General features: G+C 51.6%; 1 protein-coding gene across 3 annotated transcripts in view; it reads left to right on the top strand.

Annotated features, from left to right (window-relative positions):
- Positions 1 to 24,612, top strand: part of SLC12A9 (solute carrier family 12 member 9) — a 162,882-nt gene that overhangs the window by 118,267 nt on the left and 20,003 nt on the right. For all 3 annotated transcript variants that reach the window (XM_068116578.2, XM_068116579.2, XM_068116576.2), the window contains 3 exons: positions 16,487 to 16,679; positions 16,820 to 16,994; positions 18,403 to 18,549. In XM_068116578.2, coding sequence (XP_067972679.2) covers positions 16,487 to 16,679; positions 16,820 to 16,994; positions 18,403 to 18,549 — 515 coding nt within the window. The remainder of the gene's footprint in view (positions 1 to 16,486; positions 16,680 to 16,819; positions 16,995 to 18,402; positions 18,550 to 24,612) is intronic.

Below are 24,612 nucleotides of genomic sequence, written 5' to 3'. Positions count from 1 at the left end.
TGCCTGCCTGCCTGGACCGGTACGCCACTTATGGACCACACGTTTGTGGCTGAGCACCACATCATGGATCACACGGCTGTGGCATGGCCACTGCTGGGGAATCTTGCTTGCGGACCACGGTAAAGGTGGCACCTATGCCAAGCAGGTGGACCACCCTAGTTGGCCCCTGCTGGCCGTAATTAAACAAAAAAAGTGGACGCTTTTGTGCCCTTTTTGTGTTTTTGTTATCTCTCAAATAGGCAGCAAGTCAAGAAGACACCCAGAACATCGACCCCAGCAGAACATCGGCTGTGCAGCGAGGACGCCAGTGTAACTTTTTGAACTGTATAACTGCAATATCAATTGCACTGCAATATCAATTGTGCGCCTCGGAGCACCCGTGGGTTTGGTGTACCGGTGCTGTGCAGTGCATGGCCTTTCCTCCTTCCAAAAACTCTGCTTTTGTTTCCCAAAAGAACAGGTCCTGGGTTTAGTTTGGTAAATACCAAGTAGTGTGTCTTTGTAAATAATGCTCCCCACCGTCCATGTGTAGTTTTGAGAATTAATTCCATGATTCGGTTATCCTGTGGGCGTGAATCTGTTAGATAGAATGCAACGCAGCAGGCGGGACATACTTAATTTTTTAAAACTGTCGCACTCAGGATAAGGTTAATAGTAGAGGGTTACTACACCTGAGTGTCACATTAAGTTAAAGTTTTTGTCGGCACGGGACGTGCCTGGAGGAGAGACGGGTGCTGTGTTACGGTTTTTCGAACCTTCACTTTGTAAAATAATAATTCTCGTAAATACCCCCTTTGTAAAGGTTGCACCCTAGTTCAGCCATGTACAACACGTAGGACACCATAGATTCTTCTTTAGTTATTTCACTCGTCTGTGTTTCAGGTAAGGATCTGTTTCCAATAGTTGAATCTGCGTTGTATTAATCAAATAACCTAGGCCCCTTCAATTATCCCCAATCTCTCTCTCTCTCTCTCTCCAAAGTGCCAGTGGCCGTATTGCAGCGTTCGCTGCCTTGGAGCTAAAGCTCGCCCCAAGCCGCCATTGCCAGCAGCGTCACTCCCTTTTAGTTTGTTCATGCCCGCCGCCATTACACACGCCGTCAGAGTGGGAGAAAAAGGGAGGAGCGGCCAGGAACACGGGCGTGGCCCCATCAACGCGTCACGAGGGGAGGTACTGATGAACCCTCGCGGCCAATCCGGGCTGAGGCGTGTTCACCGGTAGGCGGAGCAAAGCGGACGCGGCTTAATACGCAAAGCTTGCAATAAAAGCGGGAGCGCAAAGCCCTTTCACGGAGAGAGAGAGAGAGAGGATTTGGGAGATGAACGAGAGAGCAGATGCGGGGGAGATTGGCAGATGCGAGAGAACAGCGCAGAGGCGGCGAACATAAGAACATTGCGCAGAGGATCATTTGGGACGATCGTTGTCGATACAAACTGCCGTGGTTTTGAGAGCGTTCGGAACGGCTGTACGCACGCGCATTCCAGCCCCTCGCGTTTGTAAGGTCCGGTCGCGTGTTAAGCTGCCAGCCGTTCTTCGCCCGCGGACCCGGAGCCTGGAACCATCTGCCTGGACCTTCCTCCCCTACCAGCGACCATTCCGTTTGAGTCTGTTTGTATTGTCATGGGCGTGTGATATAAGAGTGTCTAACGTTGCCCTATGTCCTTTTGTTTCCTCTCCTTGTATATTCCCTTCTTTCGTTTCCTCTTTTAGATAGTAATAAATCATATTTGTTCTTCCTTTACCCTTCTCATTATTTGCTTCCTCTCATCCGGTCGCTTTAGTCTTTTCCCAATTGAATACCTGTGGCACAATTAGAACCGCTCAGAATCGGGTTAGTTTTATTGCTAACGGCTCGAGCCTCGGATTGCTAAACTGCTCAGCAATCTTCCATCTTGTCCGTGGCTCGAGCAGAAGTACCGTCCTGCTTTGCGGAGAGGTTGGCGAAGGTATCTGGGACTCCATTGACCAGTCACCCTGGTCAACCTCAACCCCGCAAAGGAGCACGATATCTTCTCGGACTCGGACGGCCAGTGAAATAGACAAGGGGATTAAACCCCCCTCGGTAAGGGGAGCGCCGTAATCGAGATCCGCAACAATATCTCTCTATATTTATATATACCGTATATGCCGGTGTATGGTACGCACCCCCAACTTCCATCCTCAAAAAAAAAAAAAAAAAAAATTTATTTTCAGATTACAGTGGCATGAATCTATGCATTTGTACACGAACTTTAAGTAACACAAAATTAACATTTTGAAAAGAAAAAAAAACCTCAAAATATTTAGCTATATGTAGTCAGTATTCTGTTGCACATGCGTCAGTGTCCAGATGTGCATGCAATCACGAGAGCTTCCTTGCTTCATAGAAGAAAGGAGAGAGCAAAGATATTATTAAAACATTCTTTATTGTGGAGTTGTGGCCCTGAAAAAGGCCGTTTGGGTGTGTGATGGGCTTCTCAGCTAAAGCCAAGGAAATGTATTTACAATGGTCTTCATTGCTCCTGCGGAGGGAGGAAACAAACAACATGCAACACTAACTTAACCACAAACTTAGCCACTTACTCAAAAATTCCAAAACTCCATAAATCTGTACATACCCCGGTCTACAGACCGCGTCCCCTGGTGGATGCCACAAGACGCAACCTTACCTGCGGGGCCATCCCCAATGCACCCCCTAAATTTCCATGGGCCCTGTCCAGGTGTTACAGGTGAGTGACATGGCTCGGTGGATTTCGCCCACATTCATTCAACACAAACCCCTTATCCACTCATTCTCATTCCAAAACTCAGCACGACACTTTATCATTACCAGCACTTATTTCACCCCCCCCCCCTCCCCCTGCAGGACCATGGCATTGATGTCATATACGTGTGTGTGCATTCCTCAACTAGGCAGCGGGGAGGTACCGCACAAAAAGATGGTGGGGGCACTTCAGGCTGTGGTGCCCGCAGTCCCAAAACAAGTCAACCGACTTACAAGTTCATTGCCCCCCCCCCCCCACCCTTTACCTCTTGGCCCTGTGACAGCCCAACAGCCCCTTTCTGTCATTACCTCACCAGTGAGGGTCTCCACACACACCAGGCTCCTCCGTGGCCTCCTGCTCCAGCGCAGCAACACGGGTCACCAGGGGACTTCCTCACCCCACGGCGCCCAACCAGACCCTCCACCGACGAGCTCCAATTTCCAGTTACCACCGGCAGCCAGGGGTAATTGCTGCAGAGGGGGGTCGCAGGCATCGCTCCTCAGAGCTTGATCTGTACCTGCGGACACACACACCTTCCCCACCCACAAGATTCCCAAAACACACTTCCTCCCCCGCTGCCATTCAATTCTCAACACCACCCGGCACAATTCCATAGATGGTACAAAAGATGTTTCAAAGCTTTGCCATGGCCTGCCACATGTGAAATCCCATTCACATTTAAACCATTACACATTTCCAAAACCACAATAATCACCCCTCTGTCTCCAATAATCATCACTCACTCTCCAGTTTCCACTCTCACGACCACATCAAAACACATAACCACAACACAAAAACATACGCCACCCACAAGACACTGTGTGGCCCCCATTCCATCCCCTCACCGGCCATGTCGTCACTCTCACCCACCTCCCAACTCCAAATTACATGTCCCTCAATTTTCCAAAGCAAGTCCTGAAGCCTGGGACAGTACACATCAACACTCACCTCAAGTGCAGGTAACTATCGGTTGGTCAGGTCCAAAGTGTGCCATCCACCCACAAAATCCCAAAATTTCACATTGGGCCTACCAAATTTCTCCAAATTTCTCTTTTGTCCCCAATATACTGGCAGGTACACATCCAACGGTGATCATCACTACACAACTACCAGTGGCCACGACAGCTCTGCACCGCTACCGTGCAAGGGTCATCGGGACAAGGTGAGCAGTCAAAACGCCAACATGGCCCATGAGTGTCCATAAGGGTGCGACCCACCAGCCATCCTTCGCCCCCCCCCCCCCCCTGCGAGGAACACAGCTGCACCAGCCCCAGCTGGCCACCAATGTGGTGAGCACCTGCTGCCACAACACACACAACCTCGGCCCTGGGGGAGACGGTCGCAGTGCGTGGCATTCCCCTCACGTCACCTACGCCGCCCTCTCGTCCCCCAGTCCACAGAACAGCAGCCCCCCAGTGCTCACCCACACTTGACCACACCAAGGTCCAGTCAACAGCCATGCTCCACCAGGAGACCCACCCAGAAGACATGGTCCACGCACCTCGGACACGCACAGCACCACGTTGACCCTCAGGCTACACACTACATCCCCATGACCACGCGTCCCAAATATCAGCACAGTCTCCCCTGAAACCAGTTGAAAGCTGTGTCCTGCTACCCTGTCAATTTTATCACAGCCTCCAACACTTTGGTCTAACACACCTGGATCAATAATGGCGTCACTATGCAGTGTCCACCATGACATTTCAAAATTCACCCTTAAATTTGCATCTAACCCGCAGATTACCCATGCGAAACATTTTTCACATTTCACTAACTCACCAAAGAAAGATGCTTTGCCATACACATGCCAGCCGAGCATGGCCCATATGCTCGGCTCTTTACACATTCCAAATTCAACAACCCCATGGCTCCCTTCCCAAACCGAGAGTCTATAAATCATAACGTAGCATCTGTGGAAGGTCACTCTCACAGTCTCACACCATCACGTTCCACAGATGCCCCAACTGTCGTCCGGTAGGCTATCTCCATCCCTGTCCATGCGGTTCGACCCGTGTCCGTAGACCCACATGGCATGGCAGGTCACCACATGCTGGTTGTCCCAAAGTCTCAGGAGGAGGGTGCCAGGCCGCATGCCCGGGTGGTCACTACATCAGGCCTAAGCTGGCCATCCGTGGTGCCACCACCAAAGCGCGGCCCACAACACCTCCCCCTAGTTGTCCTCAATAAATGCCATCCCAGGCTTGAGAAACCACCTCGGACCCCCTGGAGGTCTTAAACCCCACCAGGATCCGGTGACCCTGCCGGCCCGAGCCACACGCCCGGACGGCGGCCCGACGGACAAGGGACGCCACACTCCACCAGACCCCCCCCATGGGGCTCAGGTCATACCTTGACACCCAAGGCTGGACCCCACGTCCAAATCTCGCCAGCACAACCCCCCCCCCCCCCCCTGGCTGGCATCGCCAGATTTTGAAGGGGCAACTTTTCCCCGAGGCCATCACCATCGACCTCCCCCGTTCCGAATCCCGCAGCCTGGGGACCAACTCTCCCCATGGCTGTGCCAAATCCAACTCCCATTTTAATGTAATTTTCTTTTTCTTTTAAAATTTCTCACCACCTGTGCCAAACCACAGCTGCAGGTAACAACTCTCTCAGGTTGTTTTGCCCCTCTCTGCAACTGGTCCAAATTCCCTAGGGGGACCAAATCGTCAGAGACTCGATCTCCCGATTCTCCAATGTCCGAATCCAGCCCGAAACCAACACACTCCCCCAATACAACTGGTTGTCCAATTTCGGAGCCTCCTCTTCCCAATTGTTGTGCATGGTGAGGGTCCCCACGGTCACCACAACCACCTCCTCGGACCAACTCACCTCATTACCCAGGCTCCTTTGTGCCTGGTCAAACCCTACCTCCATGGGACTGTCCCAGGTCCCCAGCCGCTGGATCAAATCATCCTCATCATCATCATCATTACCATCACAACTCATTTCTGGCCCCGCCAGGCTTTCATCAATATCCCCAATAAATACCCGGTCCGGCTCCATTACACGGACCCCCAAAAACTCTATCCCCTCTTGCTCCACACCACCGCCCTGGTGCTGCACCAATTCCAATTCACCCCCCTGTTGAGGTGTTGTGACATCCACCCGGTCCCGACAAACAACCAGGCCAGAATGTGGGAAACATTCCCCATTACAATTCTCACATTCCAAATTTCCTTCCCCGCTCACCTGTGGGCATTCCCCATCTACCTGTTCACATGCCACAATCAGGTCTTCCCCATTTACCTGTGGGCACTCCACGCTCACCTGTGCGCATTCCCCATTCACCTGTGCGCACTCCGCACTCACCTGTGCGCATTCCCCATTCACCTGTGGACATTCCCCATCCACCTCTGCACCTGCAGTCTCCCCATTTACTTAAATTGCCATTCCCGGTGCAATTCCCAATTTTGCCATTCCCGGCTCCTGAGCCCCATGCACATCTGCATGGGCCGTACTCTCTCCCATTCCCAATTTAGCTTACCCCCCCGTTCAGATTCAATTTTTGCCACCTTTGGCTTCTCCTGTGCCCCTTCGGCACCAATCGTTCGTCCTTCCTTCAATTCATTCGTCCATCAATTTTAATTCCCACTCCTTCAATTTGTCTCTCCAATCGATCACTCAATAATAATAATAATGCATTTATTTTATATAGCGCTTTTCAGGAAGCCCAAAGACGCTTTGACAGAGTGCAAAACATTCAATTCAAACACTCAATCCCTTCATTCCTTCCCTACATTCATTCCCCTGGGACTCCATTTTGCTTTCCATTCGCTCACTATCGGCCCTCCTGTTATTTTCCATCCACTCACTATTCTTTTCCATTCCTTCCATTTTTCCATTTATTCCCCGAATTTCTGCAAGGTTTCGCTCACTATCGGCCCTCTGAGCATTTAATAAATTTACTATGGTCTGGAGATCTATCGGGGCCGTCCCAGTGGCGAGGAGCGCTCCGACACTGTCCTCTACCCCCTCTATTTCCGGCTCACTCCCTACACTGACGGAGGCCTCGCTATGCACCTCCATCTCGTCGACCTCCGACATTCGCTTTTCGGAAGGCCATTTCCCGCGCGTGTATTTATTTTAATTCCGAAAACAAAATTTAAATTTGTCGAAGACGCGATATCGCGCTCCGTATGTCCAATTGATTATTAAATTTCTCCGCCTCGCCTGTAAAAAAAATTGCGTTCGAACGTCGGGCGCGATGTATGCCCGACCGTGTCGATGTCTTGCCGCGGACAAAAAAAATTGTCCGACGGGTTCGAATCCCTAACTCCTGACACCAAATGTCGCGCAACCGCCGAAATTAATATCTGACAGTCGCGGATGCCGATCACGAAGGCTTTAACTCCGAGGCGGAAACTCAATGGCGGATTCCAAAATCTAAAACACCTGAGCGCGCGGAATGGAGGGGAAGCGGCGAAAGTCCCCGCAGCCTTATCTATTTAATCAATCAGGAAACTGCGTTCAGGTATTTGTACAAAAAGTAATGTAAGGGTTTATTCAATGAAAGCAAAGACAGGAAAAAGCATGCGCCGGTAATAAAATTTCCTACTTCGGGATCCCGCACACCAGATATGAAATACAAAACGAGGGATCAAATACGAAAGAAACACGTCTGTTGTGTAAAATGTATACGCGGAGCTCGGGCTTATCTGTCTCGTCGTTGGCTTTAGCTGCTGTCCGACACGCGGCTCCTTTCGTCCCGCGGCACGCCTCGCTCCAGGTTCCAAAGCACCGAGCACCAATCACTACGAGGTCGACCCTCGCACACGGTCGGTCGACAAGCCACCCGGACCATCGGGACGACTGCCAGGAATCCAACTGGTGCGCAACTGCTCACTCGTGCGTAACTCACTCAGGATCCAACTCACAACAAACTCAACCAGCAAGCCAGGCCTCTCTCAAACTCGACTGCGAACCAACTGGCGTTTGGCGCTCGTTCATTAACTCTCGAACTGCGCACGAACTCACTACACTCTGCGCAACTCCACACGCCGAGTCTCAACTCACTCGCACCGGGACTCCAACTGAACGACTCTCTCGAACTCGAACTCTCTCGAACTCTCTCGAACTCTCTCGATCTCTCTCGAACTCTCGAACTCTCTCTCGAACTCTCTCTCTCTCCCGAACTCTCTCTCTCTCGAACTCTCTCTCTCTCGAACTCTCTCTCCCTCGAACTCTCTCGAACTCTCTCGAACTCTTTCGATCTCTCTCGATCTCTCTCGAACTCTCGAACTCTCTCTCTCTCTCTCTCTCTCTCTCTCTCTCTCTCGAACTCTCTCTCTCTCGAACTCTCTCTCTCGAACTCTCGAACTCTCTCTCTCTCTCTCTCTCTCTCTCGAACTCTCTCTCGAACTCTCTCTCGAACTCTCGAACTCTCTCGCCCAAAGCGAACTCTCTCGCCCAAAACGAACTCTCTCGCCCAAAACGAACTCTCTCGCCCAAAACGAACTATCTCGCCCAAAACGAACTCTCTCGCCCAAAACGAACTCTCTCGCCCAAAACGAACTCTCTCGCCCAAAACGAACTCTCTCGCCCAAAACGAACTCTCTCGCCCAAAACGAACTCTCTCGCCCAAAACGAACTCTCTCGCCCAAAACGAACTCTCTCGCCCAAAACGAACTCTCTCGCCCAAAACGAACTCTCTCGCCCAAAACGAACTCTCTCGCCCAAAACGAACTCTCTCGCCCAAAACGAACTCTCTCGCCCAAAACGATCTCTCTCGCCCAAAACGAACTCTCTCGCCCAAAACGAACTCTCTCGCCCAAAACGAACTCTCTCGCCCAAAACGAACTCTCTCGCCCAAAACGAACTCTCTCGCCCAAAACGAACTCTCTCGCCCAAAACGAACTCTCTCGCCCAAAACGAACTCTCTCGCCCAAAACGAACTCTCTCGCCCAAAACGAACTCTCTCGCCCAAAACGAACTCTCTCGCCCAAAACGAACTCTCTCGCCCAAAACGAACTCTCTCGCCCAAAACGAACTCTCTCGCCCAAAACGAACTCTCTCGCCCAAAACGAACTCTCGCCCAAAACGAACTCTCTCGCCCAAAACGAACTCTCTCGCCCAAAACGAACTCTCGATCCAACTCTGAACTGCTCGAAAAGGCGTCCGGCCCCGTTAATATCTCTGGCCGGTGACGTCAGCTTTAGCGCACTGTCCTGCCAATCAGAGCCTCCACCGACTCGCCGGCTCGCTCAGGGGCACGCCCACTGCGTCACCCTCACTCCTGCTCCTGCTCCTTGTGTTGTAGCACGTGCTATGCGAGGTGGATAGGCCTCGCGGAGGTGCAAATGGTGGCGGCCGTGTGGCGGTGTTATAGCCCGATTTCTTCCTAAGTCATGTCAGGGGGGAAGGGCGTCATTCATGTTGTACTAAAGGTCCTAACTAGTGTCTATGTGGTCTGCAGTGCCATTAGGGACAGAGGTTTGACTAGCAGGTGAGACATACAAGGGCTCTACTCATTAACCCCTACACTACCTATCACCCGAATCTCCTGGTAGATCCACAGGTTATACACCTTGACCGACAAAACGCCTAAACACACAGAACTTATTACAGGTAGATTCCCTATCGCGACAGTAGAAGCATGTTACCTACTCAGATCTACTCTGCTCTACATATATCACTACCCAAATTCGTAACAATATATATTAGTGCTGTGCTGATATCGGCTATTTTTCAGTAACCTGCACCAGCAGATTACAATCGGTGTACAGTTCCAATGACCGATTAAAGTTGTACTGTACTCTATACAACCCACTAACCTTGAGTAGCTTTCACCCTTGTTTAGAGTGAATTTCAATATACAAATTAAAGAAAACAATGTTGCACCTATTGCTTTAGAAACAGCTGTGAGTACAAAGAAAAACGTGACAGCTCGTACTGTGACAGCTTTTCCATGCGAAGCGCAATGGCTCTTCTTGTCTTCCTGGCAGAGTACGACTTGACGTCATACCTTCCAGGGGTGCATCAGTGTCAGGTAATTTTTTTTCACATTTCAAAGGTAGACTCACAGTATTCTAGCTTCCCGAGCAAAATGAGGCACATTTTACATGCAGTTTGTAAAATTACTGCTTCATTCGTTGGACCATGTGCTGTGACGTGCTCTCGCGCAATCTCATGTGATCTGAAGGCACACAGCGTTCACAAAACACGGAACCAAACACATGGAACTCTCTTTATTCCTCCGTAATAATGTTTACTTCGTTTTGAACCTCTTCCACCTCCTTTGTTACCCTCGTTATTTCCTGGTGCACCTCTACGAGGTCCCCCTCCAAACGCCCCCTTAACCGTTTCCATTTTACGTTCCATTGTGGCGGGCACAAGGGGCAATAATTCTGCGCACCAGTGGGTGGCGCGAGCGCCCAGGCGGGGACTGATGGCACATGCCCCGCCCTTCGACCGATCGGCCACGCCCGGGGACTAGGCGTGGCCTCGGCACAAATATGCGGGCTCGAAGCTCGAGCCCACTCAGTGCTGCAGTTTGAGCTTTCGAAATAAAGACTCTTTTGGTTTTAACAAACGTGTTGTGGCCTACCTCTTTGGCAAGCAGGTTGTGTGCGCAGCACCACACTTCTCTGGTGACCCCGATTGGTTCAGCCGTCGCTGACCACCGAACGCGCCATGGCCACCAACGCCATCGCAGTAAAACTCCCAGAGTTTTGGGAAGCACAGGCCGACGTGTGGTTCGTGCAGGCCGAAGCTCAATTTCAGCTTCGAGGCATAACGGCGGACGAGACCCGTTACTACCACGTGGTCGCCTCCCTCGGGCCCGGCACTGCCGCCCGAGTCGTGTCCATCCTGCGGCACCCGCCGGTCGTAGTACGAGGCGCTCAAACGTCGCCTCATCGCCACGTTCGGCCTCACGGAGATCGAACGGGCCGACCGCCTCCTGGACCTTCCCGAACTCGGCGACACACGACCATCCGTGCGGATGGATTTTATGCTGTTGCTGCTGGGTGACCAAGCCCCGGATTTCTTATTCCTGGCGCTTTTCCTATGCCAGCTACCTCTACAGGTACGCCTCGCGCTGGCCGGTTCCGAAATAAAGGAACTCCGCGCCCAGGCCGTCGAGGCCGACAAGTTTTTCGCGGCTTGCGACACGCGGTCGAGTTACAGTGCTGCCGTCGTGGATCCCGGGGCAGAGGCTACAGCGTCCCTCATGGCCTCTGCCGCGCCCACCACCACCGCCGCCGAGAAAACCGCCGCCGCCGCAAGCCTAGTGCTATTTCCACGCTAGGTTCGGCCACAAGACTAGGACGTATCGCCCGCCATGCTCTTTTCACAAATCGAGAAACGACCAGGCCGGCGCTCATTAGCGGCCCTGAGCGTCGGCCATTCCGGCAGCCTCCTATTCATTATGGACACCTTGTCCGGGCACCGTTTCCTCTGCGATACAGGAGCGCAGGTAAGCGTCATCCCCGCCTCCATGTCCGACAAGTGAACCGCGGGCCGGGGCCCCGCGTTGCTTGCCGCCAATGGTACACCCATCCGCGCATTCGGGAAGCGCTGCCTCTCCCTGTGGTTCGGAGGGCAGCGCTTTCAATGGTCGTTCGTGACCGCCAGCGTGCCAATGGCATTGCTTGGTGCAGACTTCCTATGTGCGAATGGGTTGTTGGTCGACGTGAAGCGCAGACGGCTCGTCCAGGCCGAAACCTTTAGCTCGCTCGCTTGTTCGCTGAGCGGCTCACTGAGCGGCTCACCGAGCGGCTTGCCAAGCGGCTTGCTGGAAGGTTCCGTCCCGGCGAGTTTAGTTTGCACGCTTCCGGCAGCGGACGACTTTACCCGCCTCCTCGCCAGTTTCCCGGCCCTCACGCGGCCCACCTTCTCAGCGGTGGCTGTTAAACACGGGGTGGAGCACCACATCCCCACGGTCAGGCCGCCGGTCTATGCCCGGGCACGCCGACTCGAGCCCACGGAGCTCGCAGTGGCGAAAGCGGAGTTCGCCATGCTGGAGCGGTTGGGGATCGTGCGGCGCTCCAACAGCGCTTGGGCTTCTCCGCTGCACATCGTGCCGAAGCCCGGCGGGGGATGGCGGCCGTGTGGGGACTACCGCCGGCTCAACGATGCCACCACCCCCGACCGCTACCCGGTCCCACACATTCAGGACTTTTCCGCCCGGTTGGCCAACACGACCGTGTTTTCTAAGGTGGATCTCATCCGGGGCTACCATCAGGTCCCCGTCCAACCGGACGACGTCCCCGAAGACGGCCGTCATCACCCCTTTCGGCTTCTTCGAATTCCTAAGGATGCCCTTCGGGTTGAAGAATGCGGCTCAGGCATTCCAGCGGCTTATGGATAGCGTCTTGCACGACTTACCTGTCCTGTTTGTCTACCTGGACGACATCCTAGTCGCGAGCGCGTCCCGGGAGGAGCATCTGCTCCACCTCCGCACGCTTTTCGAACGCCTGGGCCAGCATGGCCTAATCATCAACCCCACCAAGTGCCGTTTCAGCGTCACAACCATCGACTGCTTGGGGCACCGCATCACCGAGCACGGGGCCGTCCCTTTACCGGCCAAGGTGGAGGCGGTCAGGGATTTCCCGTGGCCCCGCATGATCAAGGGGCTCCAGGAGTTCCTGGGCATGGTAAACTTTTACCACCGCTTCGTGCCCCACGTCGCCCAGATCCTCCGCCCTTTGCACGAGGCCCTTCGGGGCAAGCCGGGCAAAGGTGACATCGCATGGTCGGAGCCGATGGCCGCGGCGTTCGCGGGCGCAAAGCTGGTTCTGGCCGACACCACCATGCTGGCGCACCCGGCACCCGATGCACCGATCGCCCTCACCACCGACACGTCGGACTACGCGGTGGGCGCGGTGCACGAGCAATGGGTGCATGGTGCTTGGCAACCGCTGGCGTTTTTCAGCCGGCAGCTTCACCCGCACGAACGCCGGTACAGCACCTTCGACCGCGAGTTGCTCGGGCTCCACCTGGCGGTCCGACACTTCCGCCATCTGCTGGAGGGCCGCCCATTCACGGCTTCGTTGACCACAAGCCCCTTGTGTTCGCGATGGCCAAGGTCGCTGAGCCATGGTCGTCACGGCAGCAGCGCCACCTCTCTGCCGTGTCCGAGTACACGACGGACATCCGTCACGTGGCGGGTAAGGACAACCCGGTGGCGGATTGCCTTTCCCGGTCCGTCGTGCACGCGGTCCACCTCGTGGTCGACTATGCCCGGATGGCGGAGGCCCAGACCGCCGACCCCGGCGTCCAGGCCTTGCGGACCGCCGTCACGGGCCTCCGCGTCACCGAGGTGCCGTTCGACGCCGCGGGCACGGCCCTCCTATGCGACGTCTCCCTCGGCCGGCCTCGTCCCATTGTGCCCGCTGGCTGGCAGCGCCCAGTGTTCGACGCCATCCACGGCCTGTCCCACCCTGGCGCGAGGGCATCCCAGAAACTCATCGGGGCGAAGTTCGTCTGGCATGGCCTCAGGAAGGACGTCCGCGACTGGGCCAGGACGTGCCTCGCGTGCCAGCGCGCAAAGGTCCACCGCCACACCCAGGCACCGTTGGCCCCGTTTACGGTGCCCGAGCGGCGGTTCGACCACGTGCACGTCGACTTGGTGGGACCTCTGCCCCCCTCGCGAGGGTTCACCCACCTCCTCACCATGGTCGGCCGTCCCATTGGCGGCGACGTCTGCGGCTGAGGTGGCGCAAGCCTTTATCGCCACTTGGGTTGCCCGGTTCGGTGCCCCCTCGGACATCTCGTCCGACCGTGGCCCCCAGTTCACCTCGGAGCTCTGGGCCGCAGTGGCGCAAGGGCTCGGGGTGAAACTACACCGCACCACGGCCTACCACCCCCAGGCCAATGGCATGTGCGAGCGCTTTCATCGCTCCATGAAGGCCGCGCTCCGGGCCAGCCTCTGCGACGGCAGCTGGGTCGACAGACTCCCCCTGGGTCCTGCTGGGCCTCAGGACAGCGCCAAAGGACGACCTGCACGCGTCCTCGGCGGAGCTGGTCTTCGGGCAACCACTGCGGGTACCGGGTGAATTTATCCCCAACTCCACGGCTCCTTGGTCCGCGGCGCAACAGCGCTCCGCCCTTCAGGAGACCGCCCGGAGGTTCGCCCCGGTGCCAACGGCACACCACGGTTGCCCGCCTTCCCACGTCGCCCCGGAGCTTCGCACGGCAAAGTATGTGTTCATCCGGCACGACGCCCACCGGGCACCGCTACGGCCCCCGTACGACGGGCCCTTCCGCGTGTTGGAGACCGGGGACAAATTTTTCACGGTCGACATCGGCGGTGCCCCGGATCGCATTTCCGTGGACCGCCTCAAGCCGGCCCACCTCGATCCGGACCCCCCCCCCCCCCCCGCCAGCAGCTCTGCCTCCGTGTCGAGGCCGCCCCCTGGCGGTCGGACCCCCGGCACCCCCCAGCCCCGCCGGCCCGCTACTCCCAGCCCTGCACCCATCGCCAGGGGGCGTTTCAGCCGGGTCATCCGGCTTCCCCGCAAACTCACCCTTCAGGTGCGCGGGAATTCTGGGGGGGCGCGTGTGGCGGACACAAGGGGCAATAATTCAGCGCACCAGTGGGTGGCGCGAGCGCCCAGGCGGGGACCGATGGCACATGCCCTGCCCTTCGACCGATCGGCTACGCCCGGGGACTAGGCGTGGCCTCGGCACATATATGTGGGCTCTAAGCTCGAGCCCGCTCAGTGCTGCAGTTCGAGCCCGCTCAGTGCTGCAGTTCGAGCTTTCGAAATAAAGACTCTTTTGGTTTTAACCAACGTGTTGTGGCCTACCTCTTTGGCAAGCAAGTTGTGTGCGCAGCACCACACTTCACCATTATGTTTGCGTTCACTCATCGCCTGTGCCTTTACCTCCAGCTCCATTACTTCATGCATCTTTCATCGTCTTTGTCACCGCATCATGCCACTTTCTTCCCTCCCTCTTTGTTGCCCAATCGTCAGTCCTTCTACCGCCCGTATGAGTCCTTTCACCTCCTTATTTACGTTCCGCATCTCTCCCGCCAATCTGGCCTCACTGTTTCAACTTTTTCCGGACACCGATCCTACACCCCCTTACCTCTTCCCAAAGAGGCACCATTTCCTTGCGCATTGCTTCGCCCATCTCACGTTTGATTCCCCCGCTCATCAGGTCGATTCTCGTGCTCATCACTTGCATTTTGCCACTTGTTCTCTCATCAACTCCATTGGTGATTTGAACGGGGCCATAGAGAGCCCCATATCGAGCGGTGCTGGTGCGCTACCCTCTGGTACAAACATGCTACCCTGTGGCACAAACATGCTACCCTGTGGCACAAACATGCTACCCTGTGGTACAACTACAAGTTCCATGGATGCTGAATTTTCCTTGTTTCGGTTCTTCTCACGCTAACCTTGGGAAATCACCAGGTGAGTACGTACACTCGTGCGCTGATAACACCATTTATAACACTGAATCAACAGGTGATCGATTTATTTAATGAATTAATAATTGTTCGGAACAGAATCCCTTTGTAACCCGGGGGATTCCCTGTTCCTGCATTTTCATGTTTTGTGTAAAACTTGATTTTCATGCGACTAGACAACCTGGAAACGCTTCATTTTATATCCGTCAATAACTTATCGAATGAGCACACTTCCTTCCTTCCTTCCTTCCATGTGAATGCTGCTTCATCGGAATGAAGATTACAGCACACGGTACCTCATTCATTGTTCATTTTAAAAAGAACAGAATGCTGTTCTGTTTGATGAACCATTCGATTGGAGAACGGATTTAATATGTATCGATTCGCAGCCATTCAATGATGTCAATCCGGGCATGGCACCGATCAAACACAATAAACAATGAATGTGCAAAATGACGTCATTAATTATTTTATAATCGGAACCGGTAGTAAAATCGGCAGATTTCTTGTTTTCTCGTCGGTTATCGGTTATAGTCAAATTTCCTCATCGGCACAGCACTAATGTACGAGTATATATCACCAACTAACTCAGTCCCAGACATACGAACCCTGAATAATATTTTATGAATAATAATACCTGAATTATTTTTAACTTGGTGAAAATCAATCCTGACTTATTGATGGACCTGGATCAAACATGGCATACTGAGCAGGACACAATAAATTTTTGGATTTCAAACACCCCACTGCAATCAAACAAACCATTTCGATCACAATCAAAAGCGATAAAATACTATCAAACAAACCATCTCTCATGTGTTGTTTGTGCCAAGTTTGTACAAAATCGGTCCATGCATATCAACAAATGGATGGGGACACGTTTAAGTGACAAAATGGCCGCCAGTCAGCCATCTTGGATCTGATCTAGAAAAATAATGACGTGCATTTGTAACCCATCATTCATTATCTGTTTGCAAAATTTGAACAAGATCGGTAAATGCATGTCCGATAAATGGTTGAGGACATGGTCAATATCGTGTTTTTTACAACTAAAATGGCCGCCAGTCGGCCATCTTTGATCGCATCACGAAACAAAATGATGTGTTTGTGTATGCCGTCATGTATTGTCTTTATGCCAAGTATGAATAAAATCGGTCCATACATCTCCGAGATATGGTTGCGGACGCACGCACAGACGCACACAGACAGACAGACAGACGGACGGACAGACGGACAGACCAACGGACGAGACCAAATCCATAAGTCCAATGGGGGCTAATACTGGAAGGTCGTATATGGGAAGCATGACAATAATTTAATGAAATGCTTATTTTGTAAGTTTGAAGAAAATTGAGCAGTTTTTGCCCATTTTTGCTGCTAGGCCAACATTCCGCCTGTTCTCGTGGCACACCTGCTTGGTTGGCCTTTTGGGAAACGTGGCCATGATGTTCATGGTGAATCCTCTAATTGCATTGATCAGCCTTGTTGCGCTCTCCATTTTTACTGTCTTCCTGCACTATCAGACCCCTGACATGGGTTGGGGTTTCATCAGTCAGGCACTCATCTACCATCAGGTAAATATAAGGTTTGTTATCCATTATCACTTTGAACTTCCCCTTGCATAAATCAAAACCTTGTTTGTATATAATTATATTTTGTCCAAAAAGTCTCGAATTGTCGAATATAAAGATGTGAAAGTATCATTTCCATTCAGGTGCGGAAGTATCTGCTGAAACTGGATGTTCGTAAGGAGCACGTGAAGTTCTGGAGACCTCAGATTTTGCTGCTTGTTGCCAATCCTCGTGGTGCTTGCGGACTCATCCGTTTCCTGAATCACCTTAAAAAGGGTGGTCTGTACGTGCTTGGCCATGTTGTTATTGGGAACCTCGGTAAGTACACCGGTCCTTTTGGTTTTGAACTCTTTATTTTATTTATTTATTTTAGTTGGTGTGGTTGTTTTGTTTTTTTCATTTGAGATTTGACAATAATGCCTCTCAATGTTGATAAAAGGACTGGATTCCTACCCCACCTTATAACCTGGCAATTCCACTAACATCCACAATATTTGCTATCATTTTTGTCTTTCGTTCAAACTAACTAATGTATCCTGCATTGCTGTGTAACATTGTCCTGCATTGCATTGTGTTGCCCTGCGTTCTATTGAATATGCTAGTTTAGTGGGCATGCCCTGTGTTTCCTTATCCTGTGTCGCATTGCCATGTGCTGCATTGCCATCTCCTGCGTTGTGTTTCCATGTCCTGCGTCGCGTTGACGTGTCCTACGTCGCGTTTCCATATCCTGCGTTGTCCTGCATCGCGTTGCCTTCGCGTCGCGTCGCGTCGCCGTGCCCTGCTTCGCGTCACGTCGCCGTGCCCTGCTACGCGCCACATTGCCGTGCCCTGTGCCGCGTCGCTGTGCCCTGTCCTGTGCCGCGTCGCCGTGCCCTGTCCTGCGCCGCATCGCCGTGCCATGCAGTGTGTCGCGTCGCCGTGCCATTCAGTGTGTCGTGTCGCCGTGCCGTGTCCTGCGTCACGTCGCCGTGCCGTGTCCTGCGTCGCGTCGCCGTGCCGTGTCCTGCGTCGCGTCGTCGTGCCATGTCCTGCGTCGCGTCGCCGTGCCATGTCCTGCGTCGCGTCGCCGTGCCATGTCCTGCGTCGCGTCGCCGTGCCACGTCCTGCGTCGCGTCGCCGTGCCACGTCCTGCGTCGCGTCGCCGTGCCACGTCCTGCGTCGCGTCGCCGTGCCACGTCCTGTGTCGCGTCGCCGTGCCACCTCCTGCGTCGCGTCGCCGTGCCACCTCCTGCGTCGCGTCGCCGTGCCACCTCCTGCGTCGCGTCGCCGTGCCACCTCCTGCGTCGCGTCGCCGTGCCACGTCCTGCGTCGCGTCGCCGTGCCATGTCCTGCGTCGCGTCGCCGTGCCATGTCCTACGTCGCATCGCCGTGCCATGTCCTGCGTCGCGTCGCCGTGCCATGTCCTGCGTCGCGTCGCCGTGCCACGTCCTGCGTCGCGTCACCGTGCCACGTCCTGCGTCGCGTCGCCGTGCCGTGTCCTGCGTCGCGTCGCCGTGCCGTGTCCTGCCTCGCGTCGCCGTGCCGTGTCCTGCGTCGCGTCTCCGTGCCGTGTCCTGCGTCACGTCGCCGTGCCGTGTCCTGCATCGCGTCGCCGTGCCATGTCCTGCGTCGCGTCGCCGTGCCATGTCCTGCGTCGCGTCGCCGTGCCACGTCCTGCGTCGTGTTGCCCCATGTTGCCAGAGGTTTCCAAATGTTCTCTTTTGACCTGTGTTTGTGCATGGCACAGACACAATGCCCTATGATCCTGTGCAGACCGAAAGCTCATCGTGGTTGGCGCTGATAGACCAGTTGGATGTGAAGGCGTTTGTCGAGGTGACATTAGCAGCTTCTGTACGTGAGGGAGCACAGCATTTGTTGCGCATTGCAGGTCTTGGTGAGTCAATGTATTGCCTATTGAGGATATTATAATTTATTTCTGCATAAATCTTTTCGAGAAACTGATCTCAGCACCATGTAATGTTTATCACTAACCAATGGATCATCACCAAGTAGTATTTATTGCCAAACAGCTTGCTACCATGAAAACCATTGCCATGCAGTGTATTACCACAACTTTTCATCCCCAAGTATTTTATGATGAAGAAGCAACCTTCATTGCAAATAATAAAAAGATACTGCCAAAATGAAGAATCAATCATGAGATCAGTCTCTCTTGTCTTGGTCATCATTTCCTTTCCTTCTATGCAGCACCAAAAACGACTGGAACTCAGAGCTCCAACATATAATGCTTATTGTGGGACTGAGGCTTTGGGTGAAGCTTTGGGTGAAGCTTTGGGTGTGGGCGCAGGCTTGGGGTGAGGCATGGGCGCAGGCTTGGGTGAGGGGTAGGCTTGGGGTGAGGGGTAGGCTTGGGTGAGGGGTAGGCTTGGGGTGAGGGGTAGGCTTGGGGTGAGGGGTAGGCTTGGGGTGAGGGGTGGGCTTGGGGTGAGGGGTGGGCTTGGGGTGAGGGGTGGGCTTGGGGTGAGGGGTGGGCTTGGGGTGAGGCGTGGGCTTGGGGTGAGGCATGGGCTTGGGGTGAGGTGTAGTCGTGAGCATGAGGCGTGGGCGCAGGCTTGGGGTGAGGGGGTAGGCTTGGGGTGAGGGGGTAGGCTTGGGGTGAGGGGGAGGCTTGGGGTGAGGCGTGGGCTTGGGGTGATGCATTTGTTTAGATTTAGACAGGCTTGGGATGAGGTGTGAGCGTAGGCTTGGCTTGGGGTGAGGTGTGGGCATGGGCGTAGGCTTGGCTTGGGGTGAGGTGTGGGCATTGGCGTAGGCTTGGCTTGGGGTGAGGTGTGGGCGTAGGCTTGGCTTGGGGTGAGGTGTGGGCATGGGCGTAGGCTTGGCTTGGGGTGAGGTGTGGGCGTAGGCTTGGCTCTGGCTGAGGCGCATGCTTGGATTTAGACAGGCTTTGGGTGAGGAGTAGGCGTAGGCTTGGGGTGATGTGTGGACGTAGGCTTGGGGTGATGCGTGGGCGTTGGCTTGTGGTGATGTGTGGGCGTAGGCTTGTGGTGATGTGTGGGCGTAGGCTTGTGGTGATGTGTGGGTGAAGGCTTGTGGTGATGTGTGGGCGAAGGCTTGTGGTGATGTGTGGGCGTAGGCTTGTGGTGATGCGTGGGCGGAGGCTTGGGGTGATGCGTGGGCGGAGGCTTGGGGTGATGCGTGGGCGGAGGCTTGGGGTGATGCGTGGGCGGAGGCCTGGGGTGATGTGTGGGCATAGGCTTGTGGTGATGCGTGGGCTTAGGCTTGGGATGATGCGTGGGCGGAGGCTTGGCGTGATGCGTGGGTGTAGGCTTGGGGTGAGGCGTAGGCTTTGGGTGAGGAGTGGGCATCAGCTTGGGGTGATGTGTGGGCATAGGCTTGGGGTGAGGAGTGGGCGTATGCTTGGGGTGAGGCGTGAGCTTGGGGTGAGGCATATGTTTAGATTTAGACAGACTTGGGGTGAGGCGTGGGCACAGGCTTGACTTGGGGTGAGGAGAGGATGTAGGCTTTGGGTGAGGAGTGGGCATAGGCTTGGGGTGAGGAGTGGGCGTAGGCTTGGGGTGAGGAGAGGACGTAGGCTTGGGGTGAGGAGAGGACGTAGGCTTGGGGTGAGGAGAGGACGTAGGCCCTGGGTGAGGAGTGGGCGTAAGCTTCGATTTAAACAGGCTTGTGGTGAGGTTATGGCTTAGACTTCAGCTTCGGGTGAGGCGTCGGGTTAATATTGGCGTTTAGGTGTGAAATTTGTGAGAAATGAACTTGTTCAAGTTCTAGAAATGCATATCTGGCCCAACTATAACTACTTGTGTGGGGAAAAATAATTATTTTTTAAATCTTTTTGAATGCCCATGTTTGCCCATGTTTTTTCCTCAGTCACCAAAGGTGCATGGAGATTGTTTTTTCCCCTGACTTTGTTTTTTGTGAGCAGGATGTCTCAAAATGTTGACGGATTCAGACAAATCTTGGTGGACAGGTGGGATGTTTGACAAGGCCAAATCAATCTTGGTGAAGATCCGAATCCGGATTCGGATACAATATTTGTTTCCAATTTTCCAGGTGATTTTTCACCATTGAGAGATGGGGCCAAAAACAACAGATACAGTCGTATGATATTTGAAAACTATGTAGATGAATTATGACAAAACTAGGTGGAAGAGTTGCGAAGGTGTTGTGGAAGAGTTCTATTTCTTAATGGAAGAAGGATGGAAGACTCCACTTTGTTCTTATGTTCGGTTTATTTAACTCAAAAGGGAGGGTAGGGAATTACGAACTGATGCAAGGTAAAATACCATACTAAACGAACTATACTTTAACAAAGCCTTGTTCAGCCGGTCGTGGCATGATCTTCTCCTCCTTTGTAGATCTTCCTTCGTTCCTTCGTCCAGCGCCACTGCCTTCTCCAAGTCCCATCTTCCTTATATTTTTAATCTTCACTCCCATATATGGTATGGAATGTAAGTCTCCGAGCAGACTCTCTCGGCTAAGACAATGAGACATTCTGGTTTTTGTCTTGGAGAATTCTGAAATCCATCTTAGACAGTTATTATCAGTTGGGATAATTAAGCACCTTTTTATCTCCTTTGTAGGTCAATTCTTGACCTGTCCATGCAAGCCTTTTCTCCTCCAGATTCCATTTCTATACTTTAGACAAAAACACATTTTTGGAGAAGGAGAAGTATATGGAAATATATGAACACATATACTTTTTGGTTTTCTCCCACAATCCCTCATTTTTTCTTTTGTTGTTTATATTAATCATTAATCTAAACATCAACCTATTTAATATTCGAACCATAAATTTGGTAATCCAATTTTCCCATACATAAGGCATACACCGTCATTCTGGAAGAATATGATCACAAAACATTTCTCTTTCCATATTAATAATGCAATTCACTTCATTTGCATAAAGCATACAACACTTCACCTTTACCAAAACACAATAATTTCAGTTCACCATTAAAATAATAAAACATCTGCAACATTTGGCAATACGTTTGCTTTGACACAAATGTTGACTTTTTTATTGAAAAGAAGGGGCTGATCAATCGTGTTTGAAATTCAAGTATGACACATTATCTTCTGATGTCTTCATGGCATCTACACTATTTTGCGTAGGATTTTCTGCTGTTGTGATAGCTGGGCCGAGTCACAAACTGCCCCTGCTTTGCATGTAACATTCTTGCCACTCTTGCTGTGAGCCATAGTAGATTTGAACAAGGCCTTCGTCCAATTGTCGTCGACTTGCCTCCTCACTCATCATGAGTATGGAGCAAGTATTGATGTGATGTTGATTGGCCAGCAAGATGTGGAACAGGGATGCCGGATGCATCCGCAATGATGTTGGGACCATGGCGTTCAAGTTGTCCATGGTCCATACCAGGAGCACCCAGCAGAACCGTGCACAGCTGTTGTGAAGGAAAAAGCACAGCCGTTTGCTTGCAGCTCCATGCTGGCTCCCCGGAAGTTGGTGAAGTAATAACACACGTCACCGCATCCCGTGGAAGTTGCAGGTAAAATGTCGTTGTCCTGCAATTGCTGACGTGATGAATGTCCGAAGCATTCGAACAAAAGTAGGTGATCGCCCTTCTTTCATATGTTGCAATGTGATCCAGGCCAATGGTCACATAAATCTCCCTTGGTGAAGGTAAACATCCATCTCCAATCTTACAAAGGAGTATGTCTTCACCATTCTTTGAGACGGAGGGTGTATGCCAAAATTCACTTCATTTTAGTCACAAATTTTCTTTTTGAACTTCTTTCCAGATGTCGTCATCACTCCATTTGAAATGTGACCTGGTCTTTCCTTTACTCAGCCACATTTATATCTGCTCGCCACACAGATTGAATCAGATGGGGTACATTGTAACATGAAATCACTATATTTTAACTAATCATGTATATCTTATAACAGCTTCACACGAATAATATTCAAATCAGGTATGTGTTTTATACTACTAAACTAAGAATAACATCCACAATTTCTTTCAGGTTCATATAATTCAAAAACTAAACTCATGCAGTTATTTTAACACTACTCAAAGAAATAAATGCATTATTAGTTGAGTGTATATAAGTAAAATCACAAACAGGAATATCTAATTCCCAACAAATCTTGCAAACAGCAAACTATGCATAATGTATTATTAGCATAGCCCTCCTCACTTTTTCTTTTAATAGTGGAACTTATGGTGATATGAGTTCCCTAACTCGTAAAACGGACACAATGCACAATGGTTTGTTATGCCCTTATCTTAGCTCTACTGTACTCATTTGCAACATCACTTGATTCAATCTTTTAATCTCAACATTTATGTTGCCAAAAAAGTCTTCCTCTTCTGGTGCCACATGTATTTCCTCATTTGTCACTTCATTTATTTCTGCATGTGGTGCTTCATGCACTATCATAGCGTTATTTGTTATCTTATTCAAACCCACCGTTACTAAGGTTTTCAAGCAAGCCACTACTAAAACTATTGCCAATATAACTACTAATCCAACAAACAAGTATTGGAGTATCTTAGCTGCCACTCCTCCGAATGTGTTTTCCAACCATGCAAAGGCACCCCCATGTACATAATCGTGATATCTTGCTCCCTCTTGTCTTATTGTATCGGCTATGTTATAAACGTCTCCCAAATTATCAGGTATATATGTACAACAATCTGTACCAATCACTGCGCATGTACCTCCTTTTTCCGCTAACAGCATATCTAATGCCATACGATTTTGTAATGCCATGGTGCTTGTTGCTGCCAGCTCACTTGTAAGGTTTGTCAATCCACTAGCTGTTTTATTTGCCAATGTTTCTATAGCCAATGCCATTTGCCGTAGTTCATGTCCTGCCTTCCAGGTTCCATAAAATGGAAATACTACCATTCCAACCCATTCTCCCATACTAACAGTTCTTTTCTGCCTAGAATGCAGGATGCGCATTGGTGACTTTGTTAACAAGCGCATGTGTGGAAGTACAAAACCAAGAAAACATGATCCTGACAATGTCAGTGGGAGATACACATACGCCTTGTGTCCACATATAAAATATGTATTATTATAGGTCCATGTAGTATCTGTCATCCAAGTTCCTCACATTGATATCCCCCTTTTTCCCAACCAACGTCCCCTCGCATCATCGCCATTGGTAAATAAGGTATTGTTTCTACCAACCTCTTTGGGAAGCGACTACATAATTCATCCCAACCAAAAGGAACTGCCTCCAATGGTACTCCGTTCTCACTAGAATGTGGCATTTGTGTGCATATCCAACAATTACTTTCATTTGCTATATCAGCCCTTGTGTGGGCTAAATGTAAAAAAGTATTAATCCCGTGTAATCCATCGGGTTCTAAAGGTGTGTCCCTATCTTCCATCAAACTTCTCCTTTGCTTATGTCGTACCGCATAATCATATATTTGTACGTCGGCCACCAATGTTGCGTTTTGTTCTCTCATTACCCCGAAGTAATGCATGCAACACAGAGTCCCCACTACTAGAGAACTCATTCCCAGGATGAATATCACCATTTTCAAGGAGTATCCGAAGTAGAAGTCTTTGTTTTCCCCTGATTTGTCGGCTTGTCTTGATAAGGTCTTTCCCTTTGTCCCACCTGTATCCATCTGTAAAAACATGTAAGCTACCCCTTGCATATGTTCATACCTATAACATAATTATATGTCAATGACATTCAACATGATATACCAAACTAACAAGCTTCCTAAAAGGTGAATAAGAAAAAATCCCTTAATATGCAACATAAATCTGATTATGTGCCTTATCCTGATCTCCCTATCTCCCAGGGTCCATATTTGTCTCTATTCTTAGCAACTACCTATGGTCTGTCAATTCGTTCCAAAATACCACAACCAAAGGTTTTAACCAAAGGTCTACCAAACTATTTCCAATGTGAACTCAAAATACTAGTGAAACAATCAATTCAAAGAATTAACTTCAAAGGGTCAACAAATTCATTTTAGAAACAGAT

The sequence above is a fragment of the Myxine glutinosa genome, chromosome 5 (assembly GCF_964187855.1).
Source record: "Myxine glutinosa chromosome 5, kmMyxGlut1.1, whole genome shotgun sequence".
In the NCBI taxonomy this organism is placed as follows: Eukaryota; Metazoa; Chordata; class Myxini; order Myxiniformes; family Myxinidae; genus Myxine; species Myxine glutinosa.
Note: the sequence above shows the minus strand (reverse complement) of the source record. Positions and strands in the feature narration are given on the sequence as shown.